This window comes from Leuresthes tenuis, unplaced genomic scaffold (genome assembly GCF_036924035.1).
Source record: "Leuresthes tenuis unplaced genomic scaffold, fLeuTen1.0.hap1 SCAF_19, whole genome shotgun sequence".
Classification (NCBI taxonomy): domain Eukaryota; kingdom Metazoa; phylum Chordata; class Actinopteri; order Atheriniformes; family Atherinopsidae; genus Leuresthes; species Leuresthes tenuis.
In genome coordinates, this window is record NW_027325373.1 from 18047434 (window position 1) to 18060445 (window position 13012).

At 41.6% G+C, this 13012-nt stretch overlaps 1 protein-coding gene across 2 annotated transcripts in view; it reads right to left on the reverse strand.

Annotated features, from left to right (window-relative positions):
• zswim6 (zinc finger, SWIM-type containing 6) overlaps positions 1-13012 on the reverse strand; it is a 61253-nt gene that overhangs the window by 12382 nt on the left and 35859 nt on the right. The window contains exons 5-9 of one of the 2 annotated variants that reach the window (XM_072372092.1): positions 10163-10342; positions 8297-8473; positions 8060-8206; positions 5834-5974; positions 2317-2562 (exon numbers count right to left, since the gene is read on the reverse strand). In XM_072372092.1, coding sequence (XP_072228193.1) covers positions 2317-2562; positions 5834-5974; positions 8060-8206; positions 8297-8473; positions 10163-10342 — 891 coding nt within the window. Of the gene's footprint in view, positions 1-2316; positions 2578-5833; positions 5975-8059; positions 8207-8296; positions 8474-10162; positions 10343-13012 lie in introns of both variants that reach the window. The other variant, XM_072372091.1, reaches the window with a different exon arrangement.

Genomic DNA, 13012 nt, shown 5'->3' on the forward strand with positions numbered 1-13012 from the left:
GTGGGCCTCCGCTTTATAATCACAGCCAACCAGTGAGCAGAGCCACATGTGATGGGCACACCAGCTCTATCATTAGTGGGACTGAGGGCGAAAGAGCCACAAGCCTTTTTATAGTCCTCACACACATATTCACACAACGTCAGCAAACACAGCGACAATGCAAACAAAACCTTCACACGTTTGGAAATACAGGATTACAAACAGCCAGGGAGTAAACGGACACGTACAGCACAGCCTGCACACTACAGTGCAGCAAGGCCGGACAGCAGCGCGCACACTGGTAATGGCAGGGGTTAGCTTAGCTTAGCTTAGCTTAGCATAAAGACGAGATACAGAGGCCTCAGAGCCAGTTCAGGGGGTTTCCTTTTCTTCACACAGTTAGTGAACGACATCAGGCCTGTTAGGAAATGTTTTTAAAAGCCTGAATAAGGGGCCCTAACAGACCTAAACACAGCCTTTCGCAGAGCAAGAATGGTTCAGGATTCTATGAAACATTCAAATAAATGTCCAGAAAGCTTGGGATAAACAGGATTTACTGGACACTGAATATGTTATATAAAGTTAGGCTTTAGAGCTCAGAGTGTTGAATTCAGTTCAATTCAATAACATTTTATCAATCCCCAAAGAGAAATTATATTGTATTAATTATTAGTATTAATTATTATCAAAGATGTGCTGCTGTTATAGATAACAAAATAAAATGTATATCAGCAGAAAAACTGCACATAACAGGAAGTTGTTCTCTTTGGATCCGAGCGCTTCAGGAAGAAACTATCTAGTTATATAGTTGATCTAGATGGTATTTCCATGGCTTCTAGCACAGCAGTGAGGAACTTTAGAGTTATTTTTTTTACCAGGATCTGTTCTTTGAATCACATATAAAACAGGTTTCTAGGACAAACCTTCTGCTGTCTCAGAGTGATGCAGTGAAACTAGTTCATGCATTTGTTACTTAAGGATTGGACTTCTGTAATTCCTTAATATTGGGCTGTCCCACAAATTCTCTGAAAAGCCTCCAGCTGATCCAAAATGCTGCAGCCAGAGTTCTGATGAGATCTAACAGCAGAGATCACATTTCTCCAGTTTCAGCTTCTCTTCATTGGCTCCCTGTTAAATTCAGAATAGAATTTAAGATTCTTCTCCTCACATATAAAGCTCTTAATGACCGAGCTCCATCATATCTTAAAGATCTCATAGATGGATATTTTCCTAACAGAGCACTTTGCTCTCAGACTGCAGGTTTACTTGTTGTTTCCAGAGTTTCTAAAAACAGAATGGGGGGCAGAGCCTTCAGTTATCAGGCCCCTCTCTGTGGAAGCAGCTGCCAGTTTGAGTTCAGGAAGCAGACACCTTCAAGATTAGGCTTAAAACCTTCATTTTTCATAAAGATTATTGTTATGGGTGACTCAGGTGACCCTGAAACATCCCATAGTTATGTTGCTATAGGCCCAGACTGCTGGGGGACCTCCCATGATGCACCTCTCCTCACTCTCCATGTACATATGACATTATTGTTGTCATTAACTTGTGTTTCTCTTTCTCAGCAGGTATTCCTGGTCTGGTGTTATGGTGCTTGTTGCCCCCTCTTTCCTGTCCTCTCAATTCCCAGCTGATCGAGGTTCTGGTTCTGAAGGAGGTTTCTTCCTTTTAAAAGGGAGTTTTCTTTCTTTCCCCCGCCGCCTCGTGCACGCTCAGGACGGGAGATTGGATCAAACAGAAGTTTCTATGATCTGTTGGTTTCCTTAGCTAGGCTACTTTCTTTGAACAGGCTTTGTATGAATTGGACCAATTTTGAATTTAATGAATTGGACTCTAATAGGCTATTTGGATCAACCCACCACTTCAAGTTCGGCTACAGAATGACATTCATGTTCCTCAGAGGATGAATCTTATCAAGGTAAATATGTTAATATAAGCTTTCATATTGGTGAAATTATGAGTTAGAACTTCTCTGATCTGCTGACTCTCCATAAGATCAGCATTTTGAATCCAACACTTAAATTTACAAGAAAAAAACACCTTGAAAGAGTGAATGTTTGAATGCCAACTCACTAAACTAAGATGGTGACCAGGTTAAACAGACGTTGAACACCTGTTCAACGTCTTATGAGGATATCGTCTGATTGGTCGATAAAAGAAGCGAATGTGAAAAAAATGTAAATAAGAAAGAATTGACTCGTTAAATGTGACATTTATTTCTTTTGGTTGTCTAAAACCAGGAATTTTAAGGCTTAACTTTGAAAACTGGGACAATATTTCCATCCAACAACATTCACTAAAACGTTTTGTAGCATTTAGAAAAGGAGCTTCACTCACCTTCCAGGAAAAACGTGGCTTGCTTCCTGAAGATCTTCATCAGCGTGTCGTCTAAATCGACCTCCTGAAGCCTGGCCAACAGCTGCTCTTCGTTGCGACACACCTTTTCCTGGGCGTAAAGGCCGTCCGGCATCACCCTCTGCTGTCCTAAACCAATCAGAGCCGTCTCCACGGCCAACGCCACGAACGACTCGCCTTCCTCCAGGAAACGCTGCGCCGAGATAACAGGATTCTCCGTCCTCCGACCTGAGCCCAGCGAGCCTGAGGGGGAGATGAGGGAGGGAGGGGTGAGGGATGACTTGGTGAGGAACATGTCCCCTCTGGGCTGTGGATTGAGTGGAGTATTGATGAATCTATTGATCTATTTGTTCGCTCGAGTGTTCCTCTTTCACAGCGTGTATCCTCCTGAGGACAGTAATCATGTGTTTTAATGGTTTAATGATGTCTTGGCAGACCTCACAGTTCATCCCAGGAGAGCCGACAGTCCCTGAAGAACAAACACACACACACACACACACACACACACACACACACTCCCACACATACATGGATAAAAATAGCTGAGCCTTAATTGAGACCTTTCACAACTCTTTCCACACAGCGACTCAAGCATCAGTTCACCTACAAACGATCCAGACAGCTGCACATTTGCAGCCCCCCCATAATGTTTGGGACAGAGTAATGGTGGGTACAGTAATGCAGACGTGTTTCAGCTGGATTTAAATCAGGTGGCTGGCTCGGCAAGATGTTACCTCGGCAGGATGTTTGGGATGATCAGGATGTTTGGAGGCATTTACTGAAACTTGAGCAGATCAGATGTTTCTATCTTGCTCAGAGTTCATTGAGCAGCTCCATCCATACATGACAGCCATACATACCCAAACCATAACACCCTTTAAATTCCTTTTAGGACTTTCTGGCAATCTGCCCATCCTGTTTTTGTGGCTAACTAGTGGTTAGCATGTAGCAGTGTAGCCTCTGTATTTCTGTTCCTGAAGTCTTCTGTGGATAGTCGTCTCTGACAGAGACACACCTGCCTCCTGAAGACTGTTTCTGATCTGTTGGGCGGGACTGCGAGGGCTTTTCTTTACCACACTGAGCTTTCTTTCTTCTTAATGAGCTTCCAAACAGCTGATTTTAGTCATCCTAAGGTTTAACCCACGTCTTGAATGGTTTTATTCTTGTTTCTCAGCCTCATCAAAGCTTCCTCGACTTTCATTGACACAGCTTCTCTCCTCATGTTGAACTACAGACTTCAAATGGTGGAAGCGAGCCGAGGTATCTCATCCCTGCACTGAGGAAGCCGTGAAACACACCCGAGTGACCTTATGGAGGACACTGCAGCATTCTTTATTGTGCTTCAGGTTTGATTTAAAATTGAATCAAAAGCTGATATCTGTGTGGTCAGTTGCATCCTTACTGCATTAGTTGTCCTTCAGACTTTCCTACAACACTGTGTTCACCTGCAGCGAGCTGAAAGGAGTGGACTGTGCTTATAAACGCTCAAATCTGAGGTCCAACAAGTCAGACTGCACGTCAGGTCAAAAACAAAACTCTTTAACCAGCTCTAAACCTCTAAAACCTATAGAACCTCAATCATTAAATTAAAGAAATTTAGCTGCATTTCCACAGAAGGAACCTTTTCTAGGAACAGGGCGTCCGGTTGAATAGTTAAAAAAATGACCTAATCTCGTATATGAGAGATAATCTGGACATTTTGTTATTAAAAAGGAAAGAAAAGCTTAAAATGATCTCCTTTCTATCATAATAGATGGTTAGATGTATTCCATTTTAATTAAGGAAGCATTGAAGCTCTTTTCCTTCATGTCTTATCATGGCTGCTGCTCAGATACTTTTGGGTCATTTCGGTTAGACTTTTAAATCTATTTGATCGTACACAGTGTCTTTAAGGGGGTCTTTTCCTCTGGTCTTTCCATTTCAACCACAAAAACCAGGAGCTAAAAGCAGCTCTGGGGGTAAACTTCAGCTCCAAAAAGAGCGGGCAGGGAGGCAGTCCTTTTTTAAGACTCACCCGACCCTTTAGGGTGGAGCATTTCTATTCTAACCGGTCGATTATTTACAGTGTTCATCTCTCCAGCTTTCTCAGGTTTAACATCATCAGCAGCTGAAGAAATATGTTAACATCAGGTTGTTCCAGACAAATGTTTCCAGAAACAAAACGAGACAGAGCTCAGATTGTGACGAGGAAGCAGCTAAATCAGCCAAAAATAATGTGAATCTGATTGTTTCACAGGATTTTTGCTCTATGACACAGATATAAACACCCCAAACCCCTTTTAAAGTGTCCACCATGGTCAGATTTGGAGTTAATATAGCAAAAGCAGAGGTTTACTTTTCTAGTTTTACTCGGCGTGGATTCAATATGCCCGTTCTACCCCCTGAACCTCAAACCTGAGAGGAAATGCAACAGACTCAGGTCTGTAATCATCTTTTGGCTCTTGGAAAAACAGCCCGGGGTTGTTCAAGCTCCAGAGAAAGAGTTTCTGGTGAAGCTCAACTCCTCAACAGCACTGGGAACACAATTATCTTATTTGATGAGTCAAAAACTGAACTCCAAACAGAAGTTGAACAGCAGGATCGTTGGTGGCGAGAAAAACTTTTTGCTCCACATAAGGAGTCAAAGAACCCGAACTGGGCATTTCTGCTTCGCTGTCGTCCTCTTTTACAAGCTCGCTGGAAGGAGGGGAAACAAATAACCCTCGTACGGTTCTTTGGTCACCCAGCCAAAGTAACGACTTAAAAACGTGAAGATGCCAGTTTAGATGTCCAGTCTCAGAGAGCAGGAGCAGATCTGCCAGCAGGAATCCGATAATCTGCTGCTAATGGGGTTTGAAATATAAGATATGACTGTTTCACTTTTACATGAGTGGGAAAATGACAGTTTTATCCCATTTAAATCAAACAGAAAAACACAAAGAGAGGGGGGACTGGCTACTCTCTGAATTGAGAATAATTTACAAGAGAAATCAGCTGGGAGCCGATGTGACATCCCGTCTGGTTGCAGCAGGTTGAAGTTCTCCTGGCTGAGCTCCATGCATAATTAATGCATTTTAATTGGAGTGTTTTTCCTGCCACGTTTCTTATTCATGAGCTGTTATTGGAGGATGACTGGGGGCCAATCAGTATGTCCGTGCCATCTCTGCTGATTGCGACCTGAGGGCCTGCAGCTCTGACAGGAAAGACGCAATCACTGCAGACGCGAGTGCTCGTGTGAGCCGGATCTGCAGCAGAGGAGAGCAGCTACGCTACATTTCAGAGGCATAATCTGTACTTTTTACTTTGATATACTTATCCAACAGAGTGGCTATTTACTCCTTGGAATATACACAAAAATGTTTAAAAATCATCCACTGACTCATAATTACTTTGTCCTTTTAAATTAGTTTCAGGTTAGAACCTTTTGTTGGTTATTCCACTGAAGCTTCTAGCTTAGATCCTGATGTGCGTTTCTTTCTGCTGAGCAAGTACGTTCATTGGTTTGGTATCTTGTGCGTACCTGAAAGGTCGAGTGTAGCTCCGTCCTCGCTGCTCCTCCCCATCTCCATGAGGGTGCTGAACAGGGTGCCGATGGGGTCCAGAGGGTGGCCCACCCAGCCCTCCAGGTTGGTGATGGAGGTCACTCCTCTGTGGAGCAGCTCTGCAGCAACACAAACACAGAGTGCAGCGTCACTGTGGTGCTACAGCAAGGTGACAACGTGCACAGAGGGATGAACTCCAGATGCTTATTCTGAAACTAGATGACGGGCCCAAACAGCACTGTGCAAAAGTCCTGAGTCACTAACTTATTTATATTTTGTCAGGAAATCTGGAAAACGGTGCAAAATTTATCATGCAAATGAATGGAAATACATCAAATAAGATGGTTTGAACAAGCTCTAAAGTCAATATTTGGTCTGAGCTCCAACACAGCCTGAACAAGCGTTCTGTCATTTTTTTAAGTAGTCTTCAATTTAAAATGTGTTCTTTGCTAAGTTGTCTGTTATGTGTCGGGACAACACTGGTTCATCCCTTGAGTTAGGAGCTTTTCTTACGCTTAAATGATTCATAAGTCAATGTTAACTTGCTTAACAAAGAGAAAATACACAACAACTGGACTGAAAATGAGTGAAAAAGCAGCCAATGTCCAAAGAACAACATTCAGAAAGCCTAAAGAACTATAGCTCAAGACCGCTTTAAAAGATTAGAAGTATTCAGTTGTAAAGTTATGTAACTGATGATGTGGCTCCAGCAGAGCCCTGACCTCAAAATCAAATTATTATTCATCCAACTAAAACCGGACATGTGATCACCAGCTGTGATCCAACTAAATTAAACACCCGGATAATGTGGCCGGAAGTCAAATTTCTCCTGCATGTATGAACTCAGTTTGATCCAATGTTTAGGGTTAGGACTTTGACCCAGACATACCAGTAACGATAAAGAAAAACCACAATCAGCATAAAAGATGTAGAAAAGTGTACAGAGCTGTAAAGTTATCATATTCACAGCTTCACATGGAGTCGAAAAAGGTCAAATACTAACAAACTGAGACTTAACTGTGCATGTAAACAAACTGCAGCCATCTCTGTCTTACCTTAAACCGACGCTTTATGTAGACATTCACTTAAGCCTAGTTTACGCTTCTCCGCCACGTCGACGGTGTCGCGTGACGCCGTCATTGAGCATTCGAAGTTCTGCGTCGAGGGAACACGTTGCTCTGCAATTCACCATGCTGCTAGGGGGGTGTGGCTGCGTGTTTGTGTGGTTTCAGGGGTTATAGCCGACTCCTTGCTTTTTCTTCCGGTCACCGTTAACAACAGTAAACTATGGCAACCGAGGTGGAGCAGCCGTATTTGCAGTTGGAGCTCATCAATGTTGAAAGACAAATGCTTGTATTGCAAATGTTGAAGCGCAGGCGACAGAGAAGACGTTTGCGGAGGTGGTCTGTACGACCACTAAACCGGTCGAGGCTGAACGGGTGAATTTACAACACTGGTTCACCCGTCTGGGACCTGGATGAACAAATGCACTTTCGATACTTTCGAATGTCGACGGGCCGATTTGACGAGCTTCTTCACCGTTTCATCAACATCCATTTAGACCGGAAAAAGCAACTGCTGGAAATTACGTTCTCAGGGGACCAATCACAGCACTTGCGGTCCGCGTCAATTCGACGCATAGTTTAGGGTTTTTTGGAGGTGCATTTCAGGCCACGCTGTCGACTTGATGGAGAAGCATAAACTAGGCTTAACTCTGAAGGCTATAAAAACACCAACAGCACTTCGATTTCATATATTATTTTGGTTTTTATTGACCTCAAATGTTCTCTGTCTGGAAATGACATGAAGATATGAGTGACAAAGTCAATTATTCCTGTTTTTAATGCACTTTATAGATTAAAAATAGGCATGAAAATTGATTATGTTGGCATTCAAAGTACATATGCACATGTTAGAGTTGAAATCTTATCCAAAACACGAGCATGTGGACAACACCAACAGCCCACTGAATAACAGCCGAGGTGAAGGAGGAGACGGCTGTCAGTCATATGTGGTGTTCAAAGCAGCATGAACTCAGAGTTTTTGAGTTGCAGGGAGCTTTTTAAAGCATTTGGCTCAAGTTTCTGGCTAATATACAACAGATCCAGATGAGGCCAGGAAAAAACCCGGCGGGAGGGATCGGTGAAAAAGGTGGCAGAGACTTCAGATAACTGGAGGTGTGGAGCTAAAGAGGATGAACCAACCTTTTTTATGAGTGCGGAAGAGCTCCAGCTGTTTCTGCTGTTGTCGCCGCAGCGTGTTGATGATGGCGATGGCCAACCTGAGCGCTTCCTTTGGGTAACCGTGCGATCGGAGGGCGTCCACTCGGGCACACGCCGTAGGGACGTGCTCTGCGGGATGCAAAACGAAAAGAAACATTTTATCCTCTCCATTCACTTGTTTTCAACCCTTCCTCAGATGGCGACGCCCTGCTCTCTCACCGTGCCACAGGGGCCACCCTCGGGCGTCGAAGAGGGAGCTGTTGAGGTTGTCGTGGTAGCAGTAGTAGGCGTAGTGGTCCTCGGTGATGATGTGCTGCAGGTGGGGGTCCTGCCAGTGCAGGTCGCAGGCCTCGATGGCTCGCGTGAAGACCGTCCGGTGAGGCCGCGTCAGTGAGTCTTAGAGAGACGAAGAAGTTTAAACATTTAAACCCTTTCAGACCTCAGAATTTGTTTAAAACAACCTTCTGAAACCTTAAGGTTTTAGATGCAATTTATCTTTTTGATTTCTTTTTAATTTCATTGTTGTTTACTTAGTGTATTTAAGAAATGACAAATAAATATCTATTCTTTCCTTTTGCCTCTTTAAAGGGGAACTCCGGTATTTTTAAACCTAGACCTTATTTCTGGCATGAAATACATTTATCTACTCACCTAGAACAGTTCGGCGAAAGTCGGCATCCTTCGGAAGATATTTAGATAACTCGCGATCCATATAACGGAGTGAACGGGGCAAAGATGATGCAGCCTCTAAATAAGGCATTATCTGTCTTTATTTCACCAATACTTTAAGACAAATGAATGAACGAATGCGTACTATTCCTCTGTTAGCACATAGCTACTGTTATGTGGCTACTTGCAGCTATAGGAGAGCTAACGGAGGGAATTCTACACACACCTCCACTGGGACGACTGGTTTCCAGCCCTGCACCACAACGTTTTGCTTTACCGTCACTTGACATTTTTGTAGGCTTTTAATGGTGTCTTTGTTGCCTCTTCAACTTAAACTAATTTCATGTGTATGGCTGTGGATGTTCAGGGGTCATTTTGTTTTTATGATAGGGTGTTACATCCCACAACTGTAGGGGGAGCCAAGGAGAAAAAGTGCACAGTTCTCTAGTGTTACTTTAAAGTGGATCTCACATCTAAACACACCTACATCTCCAACATCTATCATTAATACACCCTTGTAGTTGTTAAAACTGTACATTTATTCCTCAGAATTATCACACTTTTAAGTGTAATGGGTTAACTGCAAACAGGAAGAGCTTAAAGTCAACATAATGGTGCCAGTTTGTCAAAATATGATCAATTATACAGTAAATAAAAGGCTATAGCAAACTAACAACAGCGTTATTCTTACTACTGAAATACTCAATGGCAGGGATACCCACATCCGATCCTCAAGGACCGCTGTCCTGCAGGTTTTAGATGTTTCCCTTTTTCAACACACCTGATTCAGATCAATGCATCATTAGCAGGCTTGTGAAGAACTTAACAATCTTTTGAAGAGATCCATTTCATCTGAATCAGGTGTTGTGAAGCAGAGAAACATTTCAAACCTGCAGGACAGCAGGACCAGATGTGGGTATCCCTGCCCTAAGGCACTATAGGAGCTATATACAGTATTTAAGCATACAGTATATGTGTAACTTGGAAACATGTCGCAAAAAACACAGAGAAATTGAGCAATTTTGTAGGTTAAAACATAAGCAATAATAACAGTGCCTTAATTCAAATTCAAAACATTTTTATCATAACCTTAGAGAAATGTTTGTGAAACTGTATTCTGTCTGATTTAGTGAAAGCAGGTGTAAGAATAAAGGCAAGGAAAAGCTGCAGGACCTCAACCGTGTCATTAGGCTCGTTCTATTAGCCACACTAAAAAGGTAACAAGACTCGAAGGCACTGAGATTGAAGATGGGAGACTTGATTAAAAGAGGGGGAGGGTGCAGGAGGAGGACTTAATGGTGTTAATACAGCAGCAGAGCAAAGAAAGAGGAGGAGGAGACGCTGCAGAGAGAATAAATCAGATGTAAGAGAGAGTCTGGAGAGCCACAGTTCTGCTTCAGCCGGGTGTCATCTCACCTGGGTTGCCGGGAGGGCCCTGAGGCAGAGCGTTGGTCAGATTGGTCAGCTCGCTGCCATGGTTACCATCCTCCAAGGGACAGACGTCCACGCCGTTCCACCTGCGAAGCTGTCGAAGCCAGAATCCTTTCTGCTCGGGTTTACAGTGGGGGTTCAGCACGATGCACATCCACAGGGCGCCTGCACACACACAGAGAAATCACGAAAATCATGAAGGAAAGGCATTCTCATGCCAGGTATTGTTTAAACCCTGAGCTTGCTTTGAGGCCAGTCCAAAGATTAATCGAATATTAGTTTAATATATAAATTGAATATTTAAGATTAAGTTTAATATAAGACGAGATAAGAGTGAAGCACATTTAAGAATTTAACTAAGAGGAAACAAATGTATATTACCTTTAAACCATTAAACTATGTCTGTTTCGATGTTAATCAATTAGTTAATTAATCTACGGAGCTATTTCAGGGCCATAATGTTTGTTCATTCAAAACAAATATTTGAAATTGGAAAAAAGTGCTTTGAACTCAAACTGTATTCAAAATAAAAAGAAGTGCGGCAAAATGTTATTATGAGTTATTTAAAAGTTTGATTTTGACTTTCATTCATTTTTTATTTCAAATTTGCCCAAATTTGTACAATCAAGATTTTTTTAAAAATTCGGTTTCAGACTCGGAAGCTTTGTTTTCAGTTCAAAACCTTTTCGTCATAAAAATTCAACAAACACAAGTTTGGACTAAAATATTAATATTACATCTTTCTTTCAGCAAATAAAAAGTATCAAAAACAACAAATATCTGTTTATTCAATGCACAGTCATCATTTTGGCTGCTAGTTTAAATCCCATTTAATTAAAAAGACACAACAAGACCAGAGGGTGAGCAAAAGTGGTTAAACGAGTTGTTGTCGGTGCAAAATTTTCATTTAAATATGACTTTTTACAAAGGCTGCCAAAATGAACGTGTCAATAATGAGTTAAGAAAAAAATTCAACTTAACGGCACAAATCTTTGTGACACAATATTAACTTGGGTGCGTTCTGCGAATGTGACCCTTGGTGCGCCCCTTCAGATGCTGGTCTTTTTAGTTATTTCAAAAGTTAGGACTTAAACATACAGAGAAGTTTGTCTGTGGAACAGCCTTCCTGAGGGCAGCTGGGAGGGCTGATATATCTAAAAGCAAAAACTTAAGACATACCTATTTAGTAAAGCTTTCAAATCAATTTGAATGAGTAGAATCTTATCTATATTTACTATATCTTATCCCACCTTTAGCCTAGCTTAGCATAACCAAGTCTTAATCTCTTGTTTGTCGAGTTATTTATTAATTTCTATATTTTAACCTTGAAGTTTGGGTTAACAGTTTCCATACTTCCTTTTTTCCTGGGGGTTAAGGCAGCACTCACACACCTGTAAGTCCATGTGTGCACGTTCGTGTCGGCGTGTACGCTTTGCTTTGTATCTTTGTGTTTTTTTTTTATTGTTGTATGAAAAGTGCAAAACAAATAAAGATTTACTGATAAAAAACATGGGAACTGCTGCAGGTTTGAGTAAGGTGTCAACCAGAGTGTTTACATGCAGAAAGTACTTATAAGATGGGAAAGATTAGACACAGCTGCCAACTGATTTGAAATGGTATAGCAGCAATTTGTGGGAATATATTTAAGAAACTATTTTTGGGATCTTTGTCAGTGAAAAAAATAAAGTGGACTTCTAAAAGGCTTCACATGATTTAAATCACAAGAATCTTAGCTTTCCAACCAGAGAGAACCTGAACAACTCAGAACCTGTGAGCTGTGTTTTTAAGGGTAAAATAAAATAAAGTTGGCTGCATAGTGTCATCAGAAGCTGTCCATATAGGCTATGTTACGTTTGGCTGTTATTTGTGATTATTGGTCACAAATAATAAAGAAACAAGAGACAAAAATACAGTTTTTGCTTAAAAAAAAAAGAAAGATGAATGATTTGTTTTTAGAACTAAAGATTAACCAAAAACCTTTGTAAATCCTTTATTTACTCAACAATACTCTAAGAAATGTGAAATAGCTTCAGAAAGGTTGTTAAACATAATAAATAATGTTTATATACATAAGTAGGGCTTTAGAAATGGCTCAAAACAGTGTATTCTGTTCATATGTGATGTCTTGTTTCGTCTTTCAAACAATCCAAAACTGAGAGATGAGCAGAAAATCAAAGAAACTGTAGTGAGAGAACAGTTGGTGCTTTTGCTTTCAAAATGATTAAATGAGTAATCAATCACACGGATTAATTTTCTTGTGATCGATAAGTCGACTAATTGTTGTTGGCTAAAAGCAGGAAAAGAGCCCGAAGGAGGAGAACGCACAGAGGAGGAGGGGAACCGTGGACACATTAAGAGATAAATAAAGGATGACAGATGACAAAATGAAACAGGAGGAGGAAAAAAAAAGGAGGTGAGATGAGACGGAGAGGTGAGGAAGGGATTGTAGGAGAGAGAATGAGGATGTGGGGGAGGGGAGAGGCTTTATCTTTGTAAGGGCTGCGGCAAGGACAAACCAGGGGAAAACCAGCGAGGCGACATCAGACGTGGAAGAAAGACAAACAGGAAGTAAAACATCTGAGGTGGATTTAAATAGTCTTTTAACATAACCGATTAATGTTTTTCTTCTTTAGCTGCATTATTTTGCTCAGTGTCAGGTATCAGCAATTAGTCCAAGCCACAGACTTCATGACTATTACCTCATAGTGAAGCAAAATTAGCCAGAATTAGGAGCTCTGCGCTCCTACAAGTGACTTTAAATGAAAACAGACGTAACCTGGTGGTCAAAATGTGCCATCTCGATCCCAGCTCCACCCTAAACATAGACAAGGAGGC